The sequence below is a fragment of the Mus caroli genome, unplaced genomic scaffold (assembly GCF_978045245.1).
Source record: "Mus caroli unplaced genomic scaffold, Mus_caroli_1 scaffold_20, whole genome shotgun sequence".
In the NCBI taxonomy this organism is placed as follows: domain Eukaryota; kingdom Metazoa; phylum Chordata; class Mammalia; order Rodentia; family Muridae; genus Mus; species Mus caroli.
Genome location: NW_028227275.1, coordinates 14,149,116 through 14,169,011, shown reverse-complemented (window position 1 = coordinate 14,169,011; position 19,896 = coordinate 14,149,116). Strand labels below are relative to the sequence as shown.

The 19,896-nt window shown below is 46.9% G+C and overlaps 1 protein-coding gene across 1 annotated transcript in view; it reads left to right on the top strand.

The window, feature by feature from the left end:
- The window catches only part of Pdcd11 (programmed cell death 11), a 41,599-nt gene that overhangs the window by 14,228 nt on the left and 7,475 nt on the right, over positions 1 to 19,896 (top strand). The window contains exons 12-25 of the mRNA XM_021151475.2: positions 45 to 191; positions 1,683 to 1,934; positions 2,378 to 2,518; positions 2,923 to 3,117; positions 3,803 to 3,973; positions 4,939 to 5,158; positions 6,364 to 6,513; positions 7,444 to 7,559; positions 9,852 to 10,420; positions 11,236 to 11,298; positions 13,972 to 14,077; positions 16,268 to 16,357; positions 16,523 to 16,625; positions 16,975 to 17,152. Of these exons, the coding sequence (XP_021007134.1) occupies positions 45 to 191; positions 1,683 to 1,934; positions 2,378 to 2,518; positions 2,923 to 3,117; positions 3,803 to 3,973; positions 4,939 to 5,158; positions 6,364 to 6,513; positions 7,444 to 7,559; positions 9,852 to 10,420; positions 11,236 to 11,298; positions 13,972 to 14,077; positions 16,268 to 16,357; positions 16,523 to 16,625; positions 16,975 to 17,152 (2,501 nt within the window). The remainder of the gene's footprint in view (positions 1 to 44; positions 192 to 1,682; positions 1,935 to 2,377; positions 2,519 to 2,922; positions 3,118 to 3,802; positions 3,974 to 4,938; positions 5,159 to 6,363; positions 6,514 to 7,443; positions 7,560 to 9,851; positions 10,421 to 11,235; positions 11,299 to 13,971; positions 14,078 to 16,267; positions 16,358 to 16,522; positions 16,626 to 16,974; positions 17,153 to 19,896) is intronic.

Sequence of the window (19,896 nt, the reverse complement as noted above, 5' to 3'; positions counted from 1 at the left end):
ATTGTTCCTGTGGTATCGTGACGTCTTTTCTTTGGACTCCATAGGGCACAGTGCTGGCCATAAAGCCATTTGGGATCCTGGTGAAGGTGGGTGAGCAAATAAAAGGCCTGGTGCCCTCCATGCACCTGGCTGACATCATGATGAAGAACCCAGAGAAGAAGTACAGCCCAGGGGATGAGGTCAAGTGCAGGGTGAGCCCCTGGCGCGGTCCTTGTGGGGGTGCTGGGGAGAGGGGTTCTCGGCTAGAGTGCCTGCCTTTTCCTGTGAAATGCATGTGTACCCTCTGCACAGTATTCAGTACTTCACCTAGCAGTGGGAAGAGAAGAGTGAGGCCTTGCTTGTGTCAGAGAGTTGTAAGTTAAAATACCCATGCAGGCTAGGTATGTGACCTTTTGTCACATGATTCCTTCGGTACAGGCTCAGAGCTCAGAGCTCAAAGGGGAAGGGTGGAGCTCAGCTACAGAACTGTATTATCAGTAGCCACTACCATGCACTGTATGTTCTGTGTCATAAAACCTCTCTACGGAGTAACTACATTGTCCCTGTTTCCCAGGGTAAGAAAAAGCCGAACGCCTGTAGAGCCCCTCAGCTAGTAAACGGCAGAGGCAGCTCTCAGGGTTAGCCCCGTGTGCTGATAACACCTTCTGGACCAGGGTGCAGCTTAAACTAGAAACGATAGATAAGGTTGGGAAGGATGTGGAAGAGTGGGAGGTATGTCAGACTCAGAAATAGCCATGAACTGTCATAGTAAAACTCATTGTTGTGTATAAAACATATACCAATCAAAGTCTTATTTCAAAAGTGTCCCAGACACTGGAAGTAGCTCAGTGGATAAAGGTGCTGTCCTTGCTGCGGCCCGAGTCGGGTCCCCTGGCCCCTCATCGTGAAGGAAGAGAACCTTGCTCTGAGCTGTGCACACATACATCATGACACCTGCATAGCTCCTCCCACCCCAATCATACATGCACCATGGCGTGTCCATGCCTCCCACTCTCCTACATACAAACACAAACACCATGGCGCTTATATGCCCTTGGACACACACAACAAATTAACTTCATTTAAAAAACAAGGACAATAGCTCAGATTATGCTGCAAAACCATGAGAGGTTTCCAACAAATAATTGAATCCCTTGAGACTCTCGTTATATAAAGAGTGATGCTATGTTTACAAAGGGCCCTGCATGGGGCCTGGAGTGTTGAGGCAGTGGGCGTGCGTTCCTGGTTCTGCTTGGTCCTGGTACTGATAGTTGGCTTCAGTGCCTCCTGTGTGCTAAGTATGATGTTTCATTTAAATATACCACTGGCTAGAACTGGGTTTTCTTACGTTTACTGTACTTCATTATTATTGATTCATAAAGGCCCATAGTGTACATTGGTGCAAATTTTTGTGTAGTGAGGTTGAGGAATTAAAAACAGGTAATCAGATTGTTCAGCCCGATAAATAGCACTAACAAGGTTACAGGGTGACTCAGCAGGCCTGAGGCGTGGTGCCGTTGGAGAGACTGAGAGATTTCTGTGCTTTAGCTAGCCATATTGCAGGAAAAAAAAAGATTTGCAGCTGCAATTATTAGAGATAAAAGGTCTTTGGAGTGACCTATGGCCTTCGGGTTACTGAGGTGGCACACCAGTGACTGTCTTGTTAACAGATGACTTGTTGATAGCTTTTGTCTTTCCCGTAGGTTTTGCTCTGTGACCCTGAAGCCAAGAAGCTAATTATGACCCTGAAAAAAACCCTTGTCACATCCAAACTGCCTCTCCTCACCTGCTATGAGGGTGCCAAGCCTGGCCTGCGGACGCACGGGGTTATCATACGGGTCAAGGACTATGGCTGCATTGTGAAGTTCTACAACGATGTGCAGGGGCTAGTGCCTAAGCATGAGCTTAGCACCCAGCACATCCCGGACCCAGAGAAGGTCTTTTACACTGGCCAGGTAACCCTTCCTGCACAGGCCTCCCACCCTTAGTGACTGTGAGCGCAGGTTTAAAGGAGCAGTACACATAGAGCTGCTTTTAAGAGGAAGAGGAGGGAGCACAAATAAAGTGGGCCCGAGCCAGTAAAAAGAGGGTGAGTGATAGATAACCCAGAAGTACTCACTGGAGTCCACACCAGAGAAGTAGTAGTGCTGCTGCTCTAGTGAGGTTGTGTTTGTTTCTCTTAAAACTTTAGGCTTATAACCAGAAGTTAGTTATGTCCTCACTGTAGAGGGTTGGCTTGAGGGGCTTTTAATATAGTCTCTGGATCCATCATCTTTTCTCTCTGCCTTTGGATCTGACCTAAGGTCTTGATGGATCTCCCAGGTCCCTGCAGAGCTCATGGAGGGTTCTGAAGGCCTGCTGCTGCAGGAGGTGACAGACACGTGTGATTTCCCACCAGGTGGTAAAGGTGGCAGTGCTGAGCTGTGAGCCTTCCAAGGAGAGGATGCTCCTGTCCTTCAGACTGTTGAGTGACTCTGGGCCAAAGGATCCGAGTGTTGAGAGCAGTCAGAAGAAAACAGGAGCTGTGAACATCGGGCAGGTACCTGGGCAGTGATCGCGTCTTACAGTGACAGTGCTCCTGGAGAAGTACTGGAACCTGTGGAGGAAAAGAGGGATGCACCACTCTGAGATTCTGGGCCTCTTTCCTGCCTGCCTTAGCAAACAGAAGCTCGCATGAGAGAGAAGTGACACGGCATGGCTTTGCCAGTCTCTTCTCTTACTGCTAAGGCCAGCCTGCAGTTGCTTTTTTCCTCCAGAAATCAGCAGAGGAACTGGCAAGGGGAACTCCAGAGGAGTCCCGGTGTGGGATGTGGATGGAGATGTGGGGTCTAGAGGAAAGTGCCTTTGCTGTTAGCCTCCTGCTGGCCAGGATGCTGGGATGTGGTGCCTCTGAGCTCTCTGCCTAGGAGAGGTGCTAGTCTTTACCTTTCTGATTCCGAGCAGTTGGTGGATGTGAAGGTTCTGGAGAAGACCAAAACTGGGCTGGAGGTGGCCATCCTGCCCCACAACACCCCTGCTTTCCTCCCCACGCCTCACCTGTCCGACCACACTGCCAATGGCCCACTGTTGCACCACTGGCTCCAGACAGGTGACACCCTTCACCGAGTTCTGTGTCTGAGCCAGAGTGAGAGACACATTGTATCCTTAACTGGTATCTGGGGATGGGGGGAGGCCGTGGCACTTGGATGGGAAATTCTAAGACTAGAACTAGGAGGGGGAAAAAATTCAACTGTTTGAGCTTAAAAAGTGCTTTCATAAGACCGAGTTGATGGTCTGGCCCTGGGAAGCCCGTGGGAAGCACAAGCAGGCCCAATGAGTGCTGCCAGGGACAGGGTGACAGTTGCCAGAAAGGCTCAGAACTGTTCCCTTGTGCTGTCTGTGGGTATGTGTCAGGACCGCACTGCCTTTCCTTACTGACCTTAAGATGAAAACCCTTAGGGCAGCAGGGTAGACTGGGGTTCAACGGGTGGCAAGGCAGGGTCAGTGGAGGGCTGCATTGGCTAACCCTGCTGTTGGAGGTGGACTTGCACTGGCCTTGTTAGCAGACCTCTAGGGATCTGGGGAAGAATTATTAGGAAGGAGTAAAACTGTCTGGCATTGCTTAGCGTCAGTACCTTCTGGAAGGAGGCCCCACTGGAGCTGCAACCTCAGCACTGAGGTAATGCCTGAGAACGTGGCCTCTCCAACCTCTAGTGTGTTGCTCCTGCTGTGGTTCTCTGTCTGGAGAGACCCATGGTAATCACCAAGTCAGTGGAACAGAAATGAGAAATGGAGCAGTAGACGTTTTGTTTCTTTGGGACATTCCTTAATAAGGTTCCTCTAGCTTCTTTGCAGGAAGCCAGCTTTGGTCTCCACAGTAGAAGGTGGCCAGGACCCCAAGAGCCTCTCAGAAATCCAGCCCGGAATGCTGCTCATTGGTTTTGTGAAGTGCATCAAGGAGTATGGCGTGTTCGTCCAGTTCCCCTCAGGTCTCAGTGGACTGTCCCCCAAAACTGTAAGTTCAGTTCTATGCCCAGGGCCTTTGAGGCGAGATCTCAGGCTCCTGGACCTGTGGAGCTGAGAAGCAGCAGGAGACTTTAATGCTGTAAGGAGGTCAAGGGGAACCACTTAACCATGAAGGCCACTGGGGAGCAGTGGGTTGGCCCGTGAGTTGGTCCTCCCACCTGCTCTGTATCCTGGAGAAGGGGCCTCTGTGCCTCTCACACAGCAGAGTTGGGTGGCAGTGGCTTTGATTGATGACTGTTTCCATTGTAAAAAGGACTGAACTTGTGTGTTCAGGGTACATTTTTCTGAATAGCCCAGTGTAGGTTTTAGAGCCTCCTATGGTTTTTAAGGTGTGCAGACGCCAATATATCCCTGGGATTTTCTCTCCTCTTTGCCACTGAATTACAAACTTTTCCGATGGGAAAAGATGCAGACATACTTTAGTGAATCCTCTCATGCCTGCTGAGTAAACCGAGCCCTGGAGGACATGGACATGCATGTCACCACTGAGCGAGCAGCACAGGGCTGACTCCTGCCGTCTCACAGACTGCTCATGACCATTCCCTCGAAACCAGGAGTGCTGGAGCACTCCTAACCTCAGCTCTTAGGAGGCCAGCCTGCTTTGCCTACTGAGACTTGTCTCAAGAAGCAGACAAAGTTTCACTGGCCTGCGTTTCTAAACTTTTGGAAGGGAGGGTTTCATTGCATCCCCTGCCAGAAAAAGGGAAGGATAGAGCGTTGCCCCTGGGTGTGGAGACAAGAACATGTTCCACCCCTTTGGCTTGCCAGTAATGTGCCTTCTATATGGGTGTCATCTCTAAACACTAGATTGCACAGCCAGGGCCTCTCATTTTTTGTGGAAGGGGAATACAACTGTGCTTAGAGAGAGCTGGGAAAATTGTGTGTAGCCCTGCCTGTCTTAACAGACAATGACTTTTTCCCCCACTTTCTACCTACTTTCTACCTACTGTTCAGATCATGAGTGACAAGTTCGTAACCACTCCAAGTGAACACTTTGTGGAGGGTCAGACAGTCGTTGCTAAGGTGACCAATGTGGATGAGTCGAAGCAGAGGATGCTGCTGTCTCTGCGGCTGTCAGACTGCAGTCTGGGGGATTCGGCCAGCACCAGCTTCCTCCTCCTGTGCCAGTGCCTGGAAGAGCTGCAGGGCATTCGCAGCCTCATGAGCAACCAAGGTGGGGCATGTTTAGTGGAGGCAGGGAGCAGAGGATGAGGTCTTTAGTACACCACCAGTGCTTTTATTGTACCTTTGGTTAGGGCGAGTGGGGCTATCTGTAATCTAAAGCAGCTGACATGGTTTGAGGGATGAAGTCTTTGTACCAACCTGGACCATCAAGCATGCTAGGTAGGCACTCTCCTACATCCTCCTGTATTCCCCAACGAGGCTTTCTCAAAGAGAGATGTTCATGAAGTGAGTGCTACGTGTTTATGAAGTGAATACCCGTGCACTACTCAGATTAAGGTGCAGGTCTGCCTGAGTGCCTGACTAGCAGCTGCAGAACCTTGGGTGGCATCCCCAGTACTGCATAACCAGACAGGTGGCATGTGCCTGTAATACCAGTGCTTGGAGGGAAGGGAAGACAGGAGGGTCAGGAGTTCAAAGCTATCCTTGGCTATGTAACAAGTTTGAGGCCATCCTGGGCTGCATGAGACCCTCCAAAATAAAAAGGTAGTGTGCTAGACTACACCTAACATGCACCACCTAAACTGGGTGTAGTGGTCCTCACTTGTAATCCTAAAACCTAAGAGGTGGAGACAGGAAGATCAGGAATTCAAGATCATCCACAGATGCAGCAAGTTCTAATGCAGTCAAGGCTATGGGAGACCCTAGTTTTTGTTTTTGTTTCTTAAAGTCATTATAAGTAAAACTAACTCCCTCTCGCCTCCACAATTATTCTAAAATCAGGATTTCTCGGCATTCTGCAGCAATGGGTTTACACTGTGGATTTACCAGCCGGTTCATTCTCTCCTTTAAATGTTGTTTATTTGTGTGAGCATGCAAGAGGCCTGTGTAGGTCACAGAATAGGGTATGGGAACAAGTTATTTCCTTCCACCATATGATCCCAGGAATTGAACTCAGGTCATCTCACTAGCCTGACACTAAATGATTTTGGTTTTGTGTTGAGTTTGATTTATCTTGTACCTCTGGCCGGCTAGAACTCACTGTGCATAGACCAGGCTGACCTCAAGCTGTGCTGTGACTCAATACATGAACTACCACACCTGGCCCGCCACTGGACAGTTTGTATGCAGTTAGCCCACTCCTTCAGTGTCAGTGATTTGAGTGTTCTCTGCTCTGTGATGCTGTCACATTTCCAGAAGAAGCGACTGCTGAGAGTGTGTCTCACTAACTCCCTGCTTTCTTTGGGTCTTTGGTAGACTCTGTATTGATCCAGACACTGGCTGACATGACCCCGGGGATGGTCCTTGATGCCGTGGTCCATGAGGTGTTAGAAGATGGTTCAGTGGTGTTCAGTAGTGACCCTGTGCCTGACCTGGTCCTGAGAGCCAGCAAATACCACCGGGCAGGTGAGTTTACTCATCACAGATGGCTGGTGAGACCCTGTGCTTCTCCTCCTCTGCTGGATACAGACTTTCCAAGGTTGGGTAGCAGATGAGTTGGTTCAGTTGAGGCATACTTGTATGGATGAAAATCAAGACCATTGATGGCAGGGTAGATGTTTGTGTGTGGACCTTGTGATGGGTAGTGTCAGTGCTCAGCTGAACAGGGCCAAGAATTACCTGGGCCGGCCTCTGGGCGCGCCTAGGGAGTGGGGACATCTTGGCTTGTTAATTTCAGTGGGACGGCGTGGACTGTGCTGCTGGGCTGTGTGAGTAGAGAAAGGGAGCCCGGCAGCAGTGTGCGTCTTCTGCGTTCTGCTGCTTGCCTGGGCGCGGTTTGATCAGTGCTTCCGGTTCCTGCTGACTTGACTCCCCCACCATGATGGACTGAACCTTTCTCTCAGGAGCTGCTGTTGTCAGAGTATTTTATCACAGCATCAAGAAACTAAGATAGACAGGCTGGAGAGATGGCTCAGCCGTTAAGAGCACCAACTGCCCGTCCAGAGGTCCTGAGTTCAATTCCCAGCAACCACATGGTGGCTCACAACCACCTGTAATAGGATCTGATGCCCTCTTCTGGTGTCTCTGAAGAGAGCAGTGGTGTACTCGTACATTAAATAAACAAACAAACAAATACATAAATAAAAACTAAGGTAGAAGAGCCTTTATTGTAGTTGAGTGAAGTTGGGATTTTATGTTATTCCATTGTATAACTTGAGACCCAGCCCAGCCTTAGCTATCTATGTGTGATAGACCACCTTGGTTTCCCTATCTCTGGGCCATGTAGATGTGGTGGATGTCCTATCTTTGTCTTTTGGACTGAGGGGTCCCAGAGAGCTGCCTTCCCTTCCCCTGTTGTCCAAGGCTGATCGTGCTGTGCTTGGCTCTGCACTGTAGGGCAGGAGGTGGAGCCTGGACAGAAGAAGAAGGTCGTGGTTCTACACGTGGACATGTTGAAGTTGGAGGTGCACGTTTCCCTTCACCAGGACTTGGTGAACAGGAAACCTAGAAAGGTAAGCTCACGTCCAAGTCCTATCTCCACCTCCACACCGCTCTCACTGCTCAGAGAACCGTGAGACCGAGTGACTGTGCTCCCCGTTCTGACTAGCGCTTCTCCTGTTTAACTCTTGCCTTGGATAGCCAATAGGGCAGATTTTCGTGCTGGTTCGGGTGACAGACACATCTTATGACCCAGCTGTCCGTAGGGCCAGTCAGCTACTGTGATGAGTGAAGAGAACATAGGTCGGGAGGGGTAGAGCTCAACCATACTGCCTGGTAAATAGTGCCTGGCTCATGTGGCACAGACTGTTTGGCTCCTTCCAGTTTTTATTAGAGGACTGTCTGGGTCTAGTGTTGGTAAATGTATGATGTCATCCACCCCACACCAATCCCGACCTAACTCTTTGGTTTTTCGAGACAAACTGGCTTTGAACTCATTCCTGCCTTGGCCTCTCAAGTACTTTTTTTTTTTTTTAAATAGGAGAAGGCAGAATTTAGATTTTTATTAGAAATAAATGTTGAAAATGTTGTAAGCTAATTTTAAAACCAAATCGGAAATAGTCAGTATGTCTGGGCATCCCGACTTCCAGGCAGCGTGGCCACAGTCTGTCCTGACACCTCTCTGTAAGAGTTGGGCATGGTGATGTAGTCCTTTAATCTACAGAGGCAAGCAGACCTCTTGACTGCCCTGGTCCTCAGAGCTACACACAGAAACCCTGTCTTTAAAAGGATAGGTTTAGGGAAAGCTCGAAATCTGTAGAAGTATTCTTTGGGTAAGGTGTACAGGCTGTGTATTGCTTATTCAAACGAAACGCATGCGGTGAGAAGTGTTGCAAAATTTTCAGGTTTTTTAAAAAAATTTTTTGTTGTTGTTGTTTTTGAACCAAGTTTTCCATCTGTAACACTGGCTCCCTTCCATTTCCTGAGGGACTGAAATTACAAATGTATACCAGCCTGCTAGGCAACATCAGACTCTTTTTTTAAAGATTTTATTTATTTATATGTACAAGTACACTGTAGCTGTACAGGTCACTCCTGTCAGCCCCACTTGCTCAGTCAGTAGTTGCTGGGATTTGAACTCAGGACCTTCAGGAGAGCAGTCAGAGTGCTCTTACCTGCTGAGCCATTTTGCCAGCCTCCAGTTGGTGCTCTTAACCTCTGAGCCATCTCTCCAGCCCAACCTCAGACTCTTGAACTTGGGAATATTTACACAGACATTACTGGTTTGAGTATTCCTAATTCACTAGATCTGAAACCTGCAATCCTAAATCCTAAGTGTGCCTCCTGAAGTCTCATGTACCAGGGGCCTCAAGCATGGCCTTGAACTTTTCCAGTTAGGTATGTTCAGGCTGCACTTGATCATCATCCCAAGCCCCTTTTTATTGTTGGTGGTTATTGTTTTGTGACAGTTTCCCACAGTGTGGTCCAAGCTGGTCTAGAAAGCAAGTGGTCCCGAACTCTCAGGTTGTCTTCCCCTAGCCTTCCAGGTACTGGCATTACAGGAAATGCCAGCATATGCTCACTCTCTGTTGTAGTGTCTCCCGCCTGTCGTACCCGTCAGAGGAAAGCTCAGGCATAGCAGAGCCTGGACACAGTGGGGTTGCGAGACAAGCAGAGCAGAGCACAGCACAGCGCTGTCCGTGGAGAGCGATCAGCACAGTCTCCTTCCTCAGTGGGGGAACAAGCAGTACAGGACTGTGGCCGGATCCATCTGCAGGCCACTGCTGGTCTCCGTGCTGCCATCAGATTCACCATAATAACTCCCAGAGTTCTAGGATGGAACCTGGGGATTTAAATTCAAAACAGCTGAAGCCAGGCATGCTAGCATACCTCTGTAATCCCAGCATGTGGGAGGCTGAGGCAGGAATCTCCTGAGCTCTAGACCACTGTGAATTACATAGCAAAACCTTTGTCTTAAAAAAGAGAACCGCCGGGCGTGGTGGCGCACGCCTTTAATCCCAGCACTCGGGAGGCAGAGGCAGGCGGATTTCTGAGTTCGAGGCCAGCCTGGTCTACAAAGTGAGTTCCAGGACAGCCGGGCTATACAGAGAAACCCTGTCTCGAAAAAACCAAAAAAAAAAAAAAAAAAAAAAAATAAAAATAAAAAAGAGAACCAATGCAAGGGGCTTCTGGGGATACTGGGCACTGAGTGTTCAGGGAAGGAAAGCCATGTCTGGAGGGAAAGCTGGTTGCTTACAACCCAGTTCCCTGGGTACCAGAGAGCTGCTTCATACATCGCCACGTGGGTCCATGAGTAGGTAACCCCACTGTGCAGGGAGACTGAATATGACTTTTCCCTTTTCCAGCTGAGAAAAAGCAGCAGACACCAGGGAATCGTGCAGCATCTGGAGGAGTCCTTTGCCGTGGCATCCTTGGTGGAGACTGGCCACCTTGTGGCTTTCTCTCTGATCTCTCACCTCAATGATACCTTCCACTTTGACTCTGAGAAGCTGCGTGTGGGGCAGGGTGTCTGCCTCACCCTCAAGACCACAGAACCAGGAGTGACCGGTCTGATTTTGGCTGTGGAAGGGCCAGCTTCTAAGAGGACCAGGATGCCAGTTCGGAGGGATTCAGAGACAGTTGATGACAAAGGAGAGGAGAAAGAGGAGGAGGAGGAGGAGAAGGAAGAAGAGGACTTGACTGTGAAGGCTAAGAAAAGGCATAGCCTGGCTATTGGGGACAAAGTCACCGGGACCATTAAGGCTGTGAAGGGCACACATGTTGTTGTAACCCTAGCTGATGGCTTCGTTGGCTGTATCCATGCCTCCCGCATCCTAGATGATATCCCAGTGGGCACCTCGCCTACGACCACACTGAAAGCCGGGAAGAAAGTCACTGCGAGAGTGATCGGTGGGCGAGATGTGAAGACATCTAAGTATGAGGTTTGGGGAGATGGGACTGGCTTTGAGGGGACTGTGGCAATTATGGGAAGAATGAGAACATAGGCAGAGATTGCATGTAAATAATATTTTCTCTTAGTTAACTAAAAGGCAATCAGTCAGGATCCTTTAGCGTATATATATATTTAAAAATACTATATAGCAATTAAAGGGTGGATTTACACTTCGACCTGGCTCTGAATTTCAGATTACCTGCCGAGTCATTTCTGTAATTTGTAAAGTGAGAATAATGGTGTAGTCTACCTTGGAAGGACATTGGGGAAACTGACTGAAGTGCATGCCTGCATACAGTATATATCAGCAGTTCTCGTAGGGCATCCTTCATAGCACTTCTTTTATTTGTATTACTTGTGTGTGAGCGCACACATGCATTCACAGGCACACACATACACTGACCCATGCATGGCAGTTATGGCAGGCAGTTAGAAGACAGCTTTTCTCTCCTGCCACCTTGTGTGATCTGAGGAGTGACCTTAGGTGGGTAGCCTGCACACAAGCCATCTTAATGGCCCCTTACTCTAAATTGTATCATATTGAATTTCTTGCTATAACAAGAAAAGGAAGAGTTCAAAATCTGGCCTATGGATAGCATATTAATTTCAAGCATTAAGCACAGGATCTCTAGTAAGTCAAGTCTTTTCCGTGCCTGGTATGATTGATAGTCCATAAAGACCCTCCGCGGACCTCTGTCAGCCTAGTCTGGTGGGGTGAGGTGGGTGGAGCAAAAAGAGGTAGTTATCTGGGATCATCATGTTAACACTGAGAAGTGATTTGATTTCTTTCTCTTTAGGTTTCTCCCAATAAGTCACCCCAGATTTGTTCTGACCATCCTGGAGCTGAGTGTTCGGCCAAGGTGAGGGAAAACCTAGCAATGGTCCTTTCATTCCTAGAGGTATGAAAGTTAAAGTCGGCATAGAGCAGTGGTTCTCAGCCTCTGGGTCATAATGACACTTTGGGGGATGGGGGGGAGCGGTCAAACAACTCTTTCACAGGGGTCATCTAGGACTGTTATGAGGTAGCAACGAAAATAATTCTAGGATTCCACAGCATGAGGAACTATATTAAAGGGTTGAAAATCACTGGCATAGAGGCTCATACCCAAAACCCTAGCACTTGAGAGGCTGAGGCAGGAAGATTGCCGTAAATTGAAGGCCAGGCCAGGCTGTAGAATAGAATGTCAACACTGTTTGCAGGTGCGCTAGTGTTTAACAAAAGGAACCTTTCTGTCTCAGCCCAGTTTTCTAGAACTCAGTAATTCCTGAAATAAATAGCTATCCAAGAATACATATGCTTTCAGCGTGGGTAGCTTGAGTGCATGGTGACAGCTGAGGTGACAGCTGAGGCAGAACTGTAGGTTATCTGGTGAGTTCTGCAGAGTAACACTGTAAGAGATTTGACTGGTCCCCACAGTGAGTTCTCCTGTTCTCATATGGTAACCATTTTGACCCTGCTCCTTTCTGTTTCCTCCACAAAAGACTCCAACCTTTTCGGGTTTAGGGTCATCATCAGTAAACCATGCTGAGGACACGTGACTATAAGAACGCCATGTAGGGGCAGCCTGAGGTCTGGCAGGTTGGCATTCTCATAGCAGGAGATGTCATGGAAAGACTTGGAATAGCTTCGCAGTAGTGTCTGGTCAGCAGCCTAAGGGATCAGTTTCTGGGGGGCCTGTGCCTGCCATGGGGTTATTTCTGGGGTGTTGAGTTCTATTTGCTAGCCATGTTTTGTTTTGTTTTGTTTTTTAAGATTTATTTATTGTTATATGTAAGTACACTGTAGCTGTCTTCAGACACCAGAAGAGGGCATCAGATTCTATTACGGATGGTTGTGAGCCACCATGTGGATGCTGGGAATTGAACTCAGGACCTTCAGAAGAGCAGTCAGTGCCCTTAACCACTGAGCCATCTCTCCAGCCCAGCTAGCCGTGTTTTTGAAACTTCAGATTCAGCACATTAATTTTAGATTATTAGTATATTTGGTACAAGGACCATATATCATTTTTTCTTTACTGTACTTTCCTTAGTTTTACAGGTTGTTGGGGTTTTGTTTTGTTTTGCTTTTTGCTTTTTAAATATTTATGTAGTCTACAGTCTTCATGAAAAATGAAGCCCATGCCTGTGACTCTAGTGCCGTGTCTTTCCCTTTGCACTGGAAGGTCATATCTTTTAGTTAGCAACCTTTTTTTATTTTCTTCCCCTCCTTCAGTATTTTGAGATAGGGTTTCTCTGTGTAGCCTTAGCTGGTCTAGAACTCGCACTGTAGACCAGACTGTCCTTGAATAAAGAACTCAGAGATCTAGCTGCTACTGCCTCCCAAGTGCCAGGATTAAAGGTGCTGTGCCTGCCACTGCCTGGCTTAATATATTTTTCTGTTTTCTTTCGTTTAAGTCTGGCTTTTATTAATGTTTTCTCTGCTTTTGCCCTCTGTGAGCTTTCTGTGTGTGGCAGGACTGGGGTAAAGTTTGTTGCATTTAAAAATACGTTTCCAATGGATGGTTGTTGCACAGAGGCAGACTTCTTATCTAGGGCATGCAAGAGCACCGCTGAAAAGAAATTCGGAAGGATATCTGCGTCAGTTTAAATAGCAGCCATTTAATCCTCTCATTCTCCAAGGGTGGTTTACATTTGGGCTTGTTTCTGATCTTCGTAAAAATTGCAGAAAACGTCTTACAGTGCCACAGCAAACAACATTGAACTCACTCCCCTGTGCTCACGTGTAAGCATTTCTCTGGTATGGCGTTACTGAGTCAGAATAGTCTCTCCATTCACTAGCACATACAGCCATATTTTGCATTTTTAATAGCACCACTGTACAGGTGTGTGGATGAGTCTTGTTTTAGAAACCATCTGAGTGAGTAAGTTGGGCTAGCAAGTCTTCCTTTCTTACAATTCTTTTTATTTAGTCATTTGTGGATTGACACCTTTCAGACCACATGTTCTTGCATGTCTGAAAATAAGTTGATAATGGCAGCTTAGCAGAGGCTTTGAGTTAAGCTCTGACTTCAGCTCCTGGCTCGGCAGCAGACAGTCAAGTTACTGTCTACGCTTAATTCACACATGGGGTTGTTTGTAAGAGCATTTCTGCAAACCAAAGCAACAGCTAAAGTAAAGAATGAAAACAATTTGTTTGTTTGTTGTTTGCTTGCTTGCTTATTTGTTTTTGAGACAAGGTTTCTCTGTGCCCTGGCTGTCCTCAAATGAACTTACTCTGTTGGCCAGGCTGGCCTTGAACTCCAGTAGATCCACCTGCCTCTGCCTCTCGAGTAGTGGCATTAAAGGCATGCACCACCACATCCAGCCCAAACTATGTGTGTGAAACATGAACTAGTGTGTCCCTAGTTTATTCACAGATTAATGACTCAGAAGAGATGATTGGTCCCAGATTGATCATCGAGAAGATTCCCCTTTAACGAGCGAGATTGTCCATGAGAGTAAAAATAGCTGAGTCCCTCACGGCCACTTGAGGGAGGTCTTTGAAGTTAGAGTCTCCTCAGTGGTTGGCTTACTCTGTTGTGATTTTTTTTCAGTGAGTTGAAGGGTAGCTACAGTGCTCTTAATACTCACTCTGTGAGCCCCGTGGAGAAGATCAGGCAGTACCAGGCTGGGCAGACTGTGACCTGCTTCTTCAAGAAGGTGAGTAGTTGCTGCCCTCACTGTAGGCTTGACCCGCCTTCAGAGCTCTCAGAGCAAACTGGGCAAAACTGGAGTCAGAGCCTCTGCACTGGGCATTCGGAGTCTGTCCTTACTGCCACGTAGGGCTGTGGGTAGTGATACCTGGCCTCTGCCCTGAAAAGCCTGTCTCTAGGTGAGCTGAAAATAAAGGAGTGGTGGCGGGGAGCAGACATGCGTACCTCCACTAGTCTCCCTTCTATGCCTTCCTGCCTCTGGTCACTGACTCCAACGAGCTATCTTTCCAACCTTTGAGGATATATCTGTTCATCTGAAAGTCTGAACTCAGTAAACACCAAAAATGTAATACAGAGTTGGAGGCGTGGCTTGGCAGTTAAGAGCATTTGCTTTTCCAGAGGACCCAGGTTCAGTTCCCAGCTCCCACCTGATTGCTTACAACTGTCTGTTAACTGCAGTTCTGGATGTCCATTCAGCATCCTTTTCTAACCTCCCCGAGCACCAGGCATACACATGCTACACATACATACATGCAGGCAAAACACTCACACATAAAATAAAAAATAAACAAATCTTTAAAGCTATGTAATATAGAAGAAAAGGTTTAAAGGACCAAAAATATCAAAGACCATTAGAAAGGCAGCATGGAAGTTTCAGGATGAGTACAGACAATGCCAGAAGAACCAGCAATGCATTGGTTGAGACTGAGTAGACAGGTTGGTATGGTGGCCGCCAGAGTCCAAACTCTGACAATAGGCAAAGTGACCTCCTTTGGGCTGGATGTGGTGGTGCATGCCTTTAATGCCAGTTGATGGCCTGAGTGGTTAAGTCAGGAGATGTAATATTAACCTAGGGGTGTCTGCGTTTATGGATGGACAAATTAAAGCACGAGTTGAGGCACTAGATGGCTGACTGCAGCTGTCTAGTGGGAGATGTGGTGAGCAGCAGCGGACCTGACCTCAGCATAGAGCTGCTGCAGGGCCAGACTGCTCCCTGGGCACAGGCATGGCCGTGGCTGAGCAGGATGAGCTGTCTCAGGGCTGACTTACCTCTCCACGGTTTCCCTTTGACATGCATGCTGTGTGCTAGACCGTGAATGCTTCCTAGCCCTCTCTAAATGCATTAGGAAAAGCCAGTCTTTCTCTACTGTTTGGGTTTTTTGGTCTGGTTTGGTTTTGGTTTTATTTTGTTTTTTGAGACAGGGTTCTACACCTTGGCTGGTCTATAACTCACTATATAGACCAGGCTGGCCTTGAACTCAGAGATACCCCTGCTTGCCTCCCAAGTGCAAGTATTAAAATCATACCTGGCATGAAATCTTTCATTGTCAGTCTCTTCCGTAATCTTTCTGGCATGTCAGTGATGTTTATCCTTTTAGTCGCCTGGGACGTTCATAATCTCAGAAGATTTAACACAGCATACGAGGTTGTTCATGATCTGTTTGCACAGTTCATATTCCAGTCACCATGACAACCATCTTTGGTTTTCCTCCTATCTGTATCATGCTGGTTCCTGTGCCTGGTTTGTCTATTTTCCTTCTGCCTAGTGCCCTTTTAAGAGTCAGCATCTAGGGGCTGGAGAGACGGCTCAGCAGTTAGAAGCACCATCTGCTCATCCAGAGGCCCTGAGTTCAGTTCCCAGCAACCACATGGTGGCTCACAACCGCTGGGGTCTGATGCTATCCTTTGGCATGCAAATGTACATGCAGATTGAGCACTCATATACATTAAATAAATAAATCTTTAAAAAAAAAAAGTCGGCTGGGCGTGGCAGCGTATGCCTTTGATCCCAGCACTTGGGAGGCAGAGGCAGGCGAACTTCTGAGTTTGAGGCCAGCCTGGTCTACAGAGTGAACTCCAGGACAGCCAGGGCTACACAGAGAAACCCTGTCTCGAAAAACCAAAAAAAAAAAAAAAAAAAAAAAAAAAGTCAGCATCTGCCCTCTCATGTGCTAGTTGGTAGCCAGTATATCCCTGCAGCATGCAGCACTTCTGTATGCTGTGAGACACTATTTATTTATGTACGAATTGATTGAAGCTATGAGATGTGGAGGTGGGCAGCGCCTCGGCATGGATTCCTGTCCCTTGGAGAAATGAGGGGTTTTGACCTCTTCATCCTTTTCAGTGTTCCCAAGAGAGTGCATTTTAGTTTTGGGCCAGCCAGGGGTGCTCTTACATCTGCCCTGTCCCTCCACAGTACAACGTGATGAAGAAGTGGCTTGAAGTGGACATTGGACCAGACATCCGAGGGAGAATTCCCTTGTTGCTCACTTCCCTCAGCTTCAAGGTCAGTGTCTGGAGAGAAGATTCAAGAGTTTACATGGGTTATATGGGGTACCTGAGTAAGTACGGGGTCTGGTGGGTTAGGAGGCAGAGACTTAAATGTTTTATTTTTTGATAAATGACAAACCTTTATGGGAACATTTAGAACTTTTTTTTTTAATCCTTTCAGGTTCTGAAACACCCAGACAAGAAGTTCAAGATTGGGCAGGCCATCGAGGCCACCGTTGTTGACCCAGACGTCCCCAGGGCTTTCTTATGTCTGTCACTCATAGGTGTGGAAAGATGTGGTACCTGGTCAGAGAGAGGCTGGGGTGGGAGGCTTCAGTTACCACCAGGATTAGAGACCTTCAGTGTCAGGAAGCCAGGACAGAGCATTCTAGGAGACAGTGTATTTGTTTGGTTCTGGTTTGCTCTTGGGCTTTGTTCTCCGGCTTGTGTGAGTCTATCGCTCTCTTAGGTCTCCTTTTTCTAAACTTGGTTTTCTCGGGTCCTTTGGAAGGGATTATCTGTCTCATGGTCGTGGGTTCAAGCTGTGATGAGCCTACTCAAGTCTGGGTGCACCTCTGGGTTGACAGGCCATAGTCGGCCAGACTGCCAGCAGCTGTCTCCACTTCCCACCAGGACCTTACAGACTTGAAGAAGGTGAAGTGGCCATGGGCCGAGTGATGAAGGTGGTACCCAACAGGGGACTGACCGTCTCCTTCCCTTTTGGGAAGGTAGGGAAAGTCAGTATGTTTCACCTGAGCGACTCGTACTCCGAGGCACCCCTGGAGGACTTCTGCCCCCAGAAGATTGTCAGGTGAGCCAGAGAGTTCTTCTTTGCCTAAGTATGAAATTGGTGGGATTTTCTTTTAACTGAATGTGATATGGGTGTGTGTGTGATTTTAGTCTTCCCCCAACCCTGAAAAACTTAACAGGTTTACACAGTTAAAATTGCTACTAAGTTGAACTGCCAAAGTCTTTTCACTGTAACGTCCTGTGTTTATTAATTTCACCCAGAGATGGAAATGGAAAAGCTGCTAATCCCTGATTTCTGTCCCTGTCCTCCTGCCGTCACATACTTAGGTACCTTCTGACTCCATAGGGAAAAATATCACTAGCTTTAGAACTACTGATGGCAGGAAGAGAGAGGACAACAACATTGAAGATGAGTGCTTCTGTGCATCACAGGATGTGTGTGTAGGGCAGAGGACGTGTGTGGGAATTGGTCTCTACTTCTGTCTTGTGGTCTTGGGGCCTGACTTATTTCACCTGTACCCTTCAGACCACTGAGTCACCTCTCTGGCCCCCAGAGCTGATTCTCAAGCATATTCTTCATGCATGCAAAGTGCTGGCTAGGTATCTTTTGACATAAATATTGATAGTTCTGTGTGGATAGTGTACAAGGTGATGTCCTGCAGAAAGCCAGTCAGATAGGCCTAACTTGCTTCCTCTGAATAAAGAAGTGGACTTGGTTGCATCTAATGTCACATAGCGTGTCCATTGTTTCTGTGACAATTCACTTTCTTCGCTCTGCCGATAGAGGGTGCACTCTTGCAAGCGTCTGTAGTGGCTAGTTTCTCCTATGTGTGAATTTGTCAGCCGTCGGCTTTACAGGAACCAAGGCATAGAGTCCTCTGTACTTTCCCGTTTTCTCCTTGAGCTGGAGCCCAAGAGCCAGGGGTGGGAGAGCAGCCCGGGCATAGCTTCTTCTGAGAACAGGACTAGTTTAAACTTTTGTTAGCATACAAAATAATGGATATCATTATGGTATTTTCACACATCAAATCATTGTACCTTGCTGATACAGTCATCCTCCCATTACCTTCTCCATCTCTCCTCCATGACTGCCCTGAGACAATTCCTTCCCGCCCCATAGTCTCCCTTCTGCTTCCCTGTTATGGGGTCAGTTAAATCTAGATTCTGCATATAAGAAATGTGTAGCCCCCTATACGTCCACCCAACTCCAATTACAGCCTTTTGTTCTTCCGTCTATCCTTTTATGTTTTACTTTATCTTATTATGCATATGTGTGTTGTCCCTGCATGTGTCTCTGTGAACCACATGGGTGCCCAGTACTACAGAAGCCAAAAGAGGACATTGGATCCCCTGGAACTGGAGTTACGGGTGCTTGTGAGCTTGCACGTGGTGCTGGGTACTCAGAACCAGTGCTTATAGTCGCTGAGCTAGGTTATCGTTTTTCTCTTCTTCCCCTACAGTCCCTTCCCCTTCCCCTCTCATGTCCTCTGTGGGTGTGTCTGTGGGTGGGTGTGTGCCCATGCACATACATGGAGGAAGTGTGACCCTATCTTTCTGAGTCTGGTTTATCATAATGAGCCCCAGGTTCACCCATTTTCCTATAAATGATGTAATTCCTTATAATTAAGATTACACTCTGTGTGTATATGTCATTTTTCTTTATCCATTCTCCTGTTGATACACATCTTAAGTTTAAACCTGTTTTGTGGCTTTTGTTTTGTTTTTTACTGGAAGGAAAACCTCAAATATATAAATAAGTTTCTGTTTCTTCGCCTGCCTGCTTTTGCCATATATACTTTGGCCTCTAATCTTTCCAGACTTAAACACAGATGTGGGTATAATTTCATTTCCTTTAGTATTAGAACCTCACTTTATATATTATTTGCAACTTGCTTTTCTCTCAGACCAGTATATCATGAATTTCTCCTTCATGCTAATATCTTGTTCTTTCACCTTATTTTTAGTATTTATTTGTACTACAGCATTTTTATCTAACCTTATTTGATCAGTTCTCACTGATAGACAGTAAAGTTGAAATGCCTGCCTTTTGTGCATGTTTGGATTATTGTACAAGTTTGAAATACATTTATAGAAGTAAATTTAATGGACCAATTGATGTTAAATATTTTACAAAATTTTCTTTCACTTATAGTCCCCTAACTGTGGTGGCCAACTTCCCTCTTCTTCCTTGTTAGGACTGTAAGACTGGATTGGTTTGTTTTGGCTTGTTTTATATGTATGAGGCCTGTGTGTATGTGCGTGTACCATTTGGGTGCCTGGTGCCCTCAGTAGCCACAAGAGGACATTGGATTCCTGGAACCAGAGTTCCACCTTGTGAATACTAGGAATCAAACCCAAATTCTCTGAAAGAATCGCCAATAATCTTAACTGCTGAGCCTTTTTTTCTCCAGCCCAGACTGGATAAGCTTAATTTTTATTTTAGTCATGGAATAGGCAAAGGTTGATCTTTCATTTTAATTTACATATTTTTTTTAGTTAGACTTTTAAAAATATTTATTTTCTATGTATGTCAGTGTGCATGCAGTGCCTGTGGAGGCTAGAAGAGGGTGCTGGAATTGGAACTGGAGCTATACAGTTGCTCTATAGGTGCTCAGAACCACACTGGGGTACCCTGCAAGAACAGGCAGTACTCTTACTGCTGAGCCGCCTCTAGTCTCTTAGTTTGCATCTCTTATATTGTCTCTTTATGTTTTTTCCTGTGCTCTTGTTTTCCAAGCCAATTGCTTGTATTTATTTGAAACGTTTATATTTTTAATTAAAAAAAGCATCTGTACATGTTTTTTT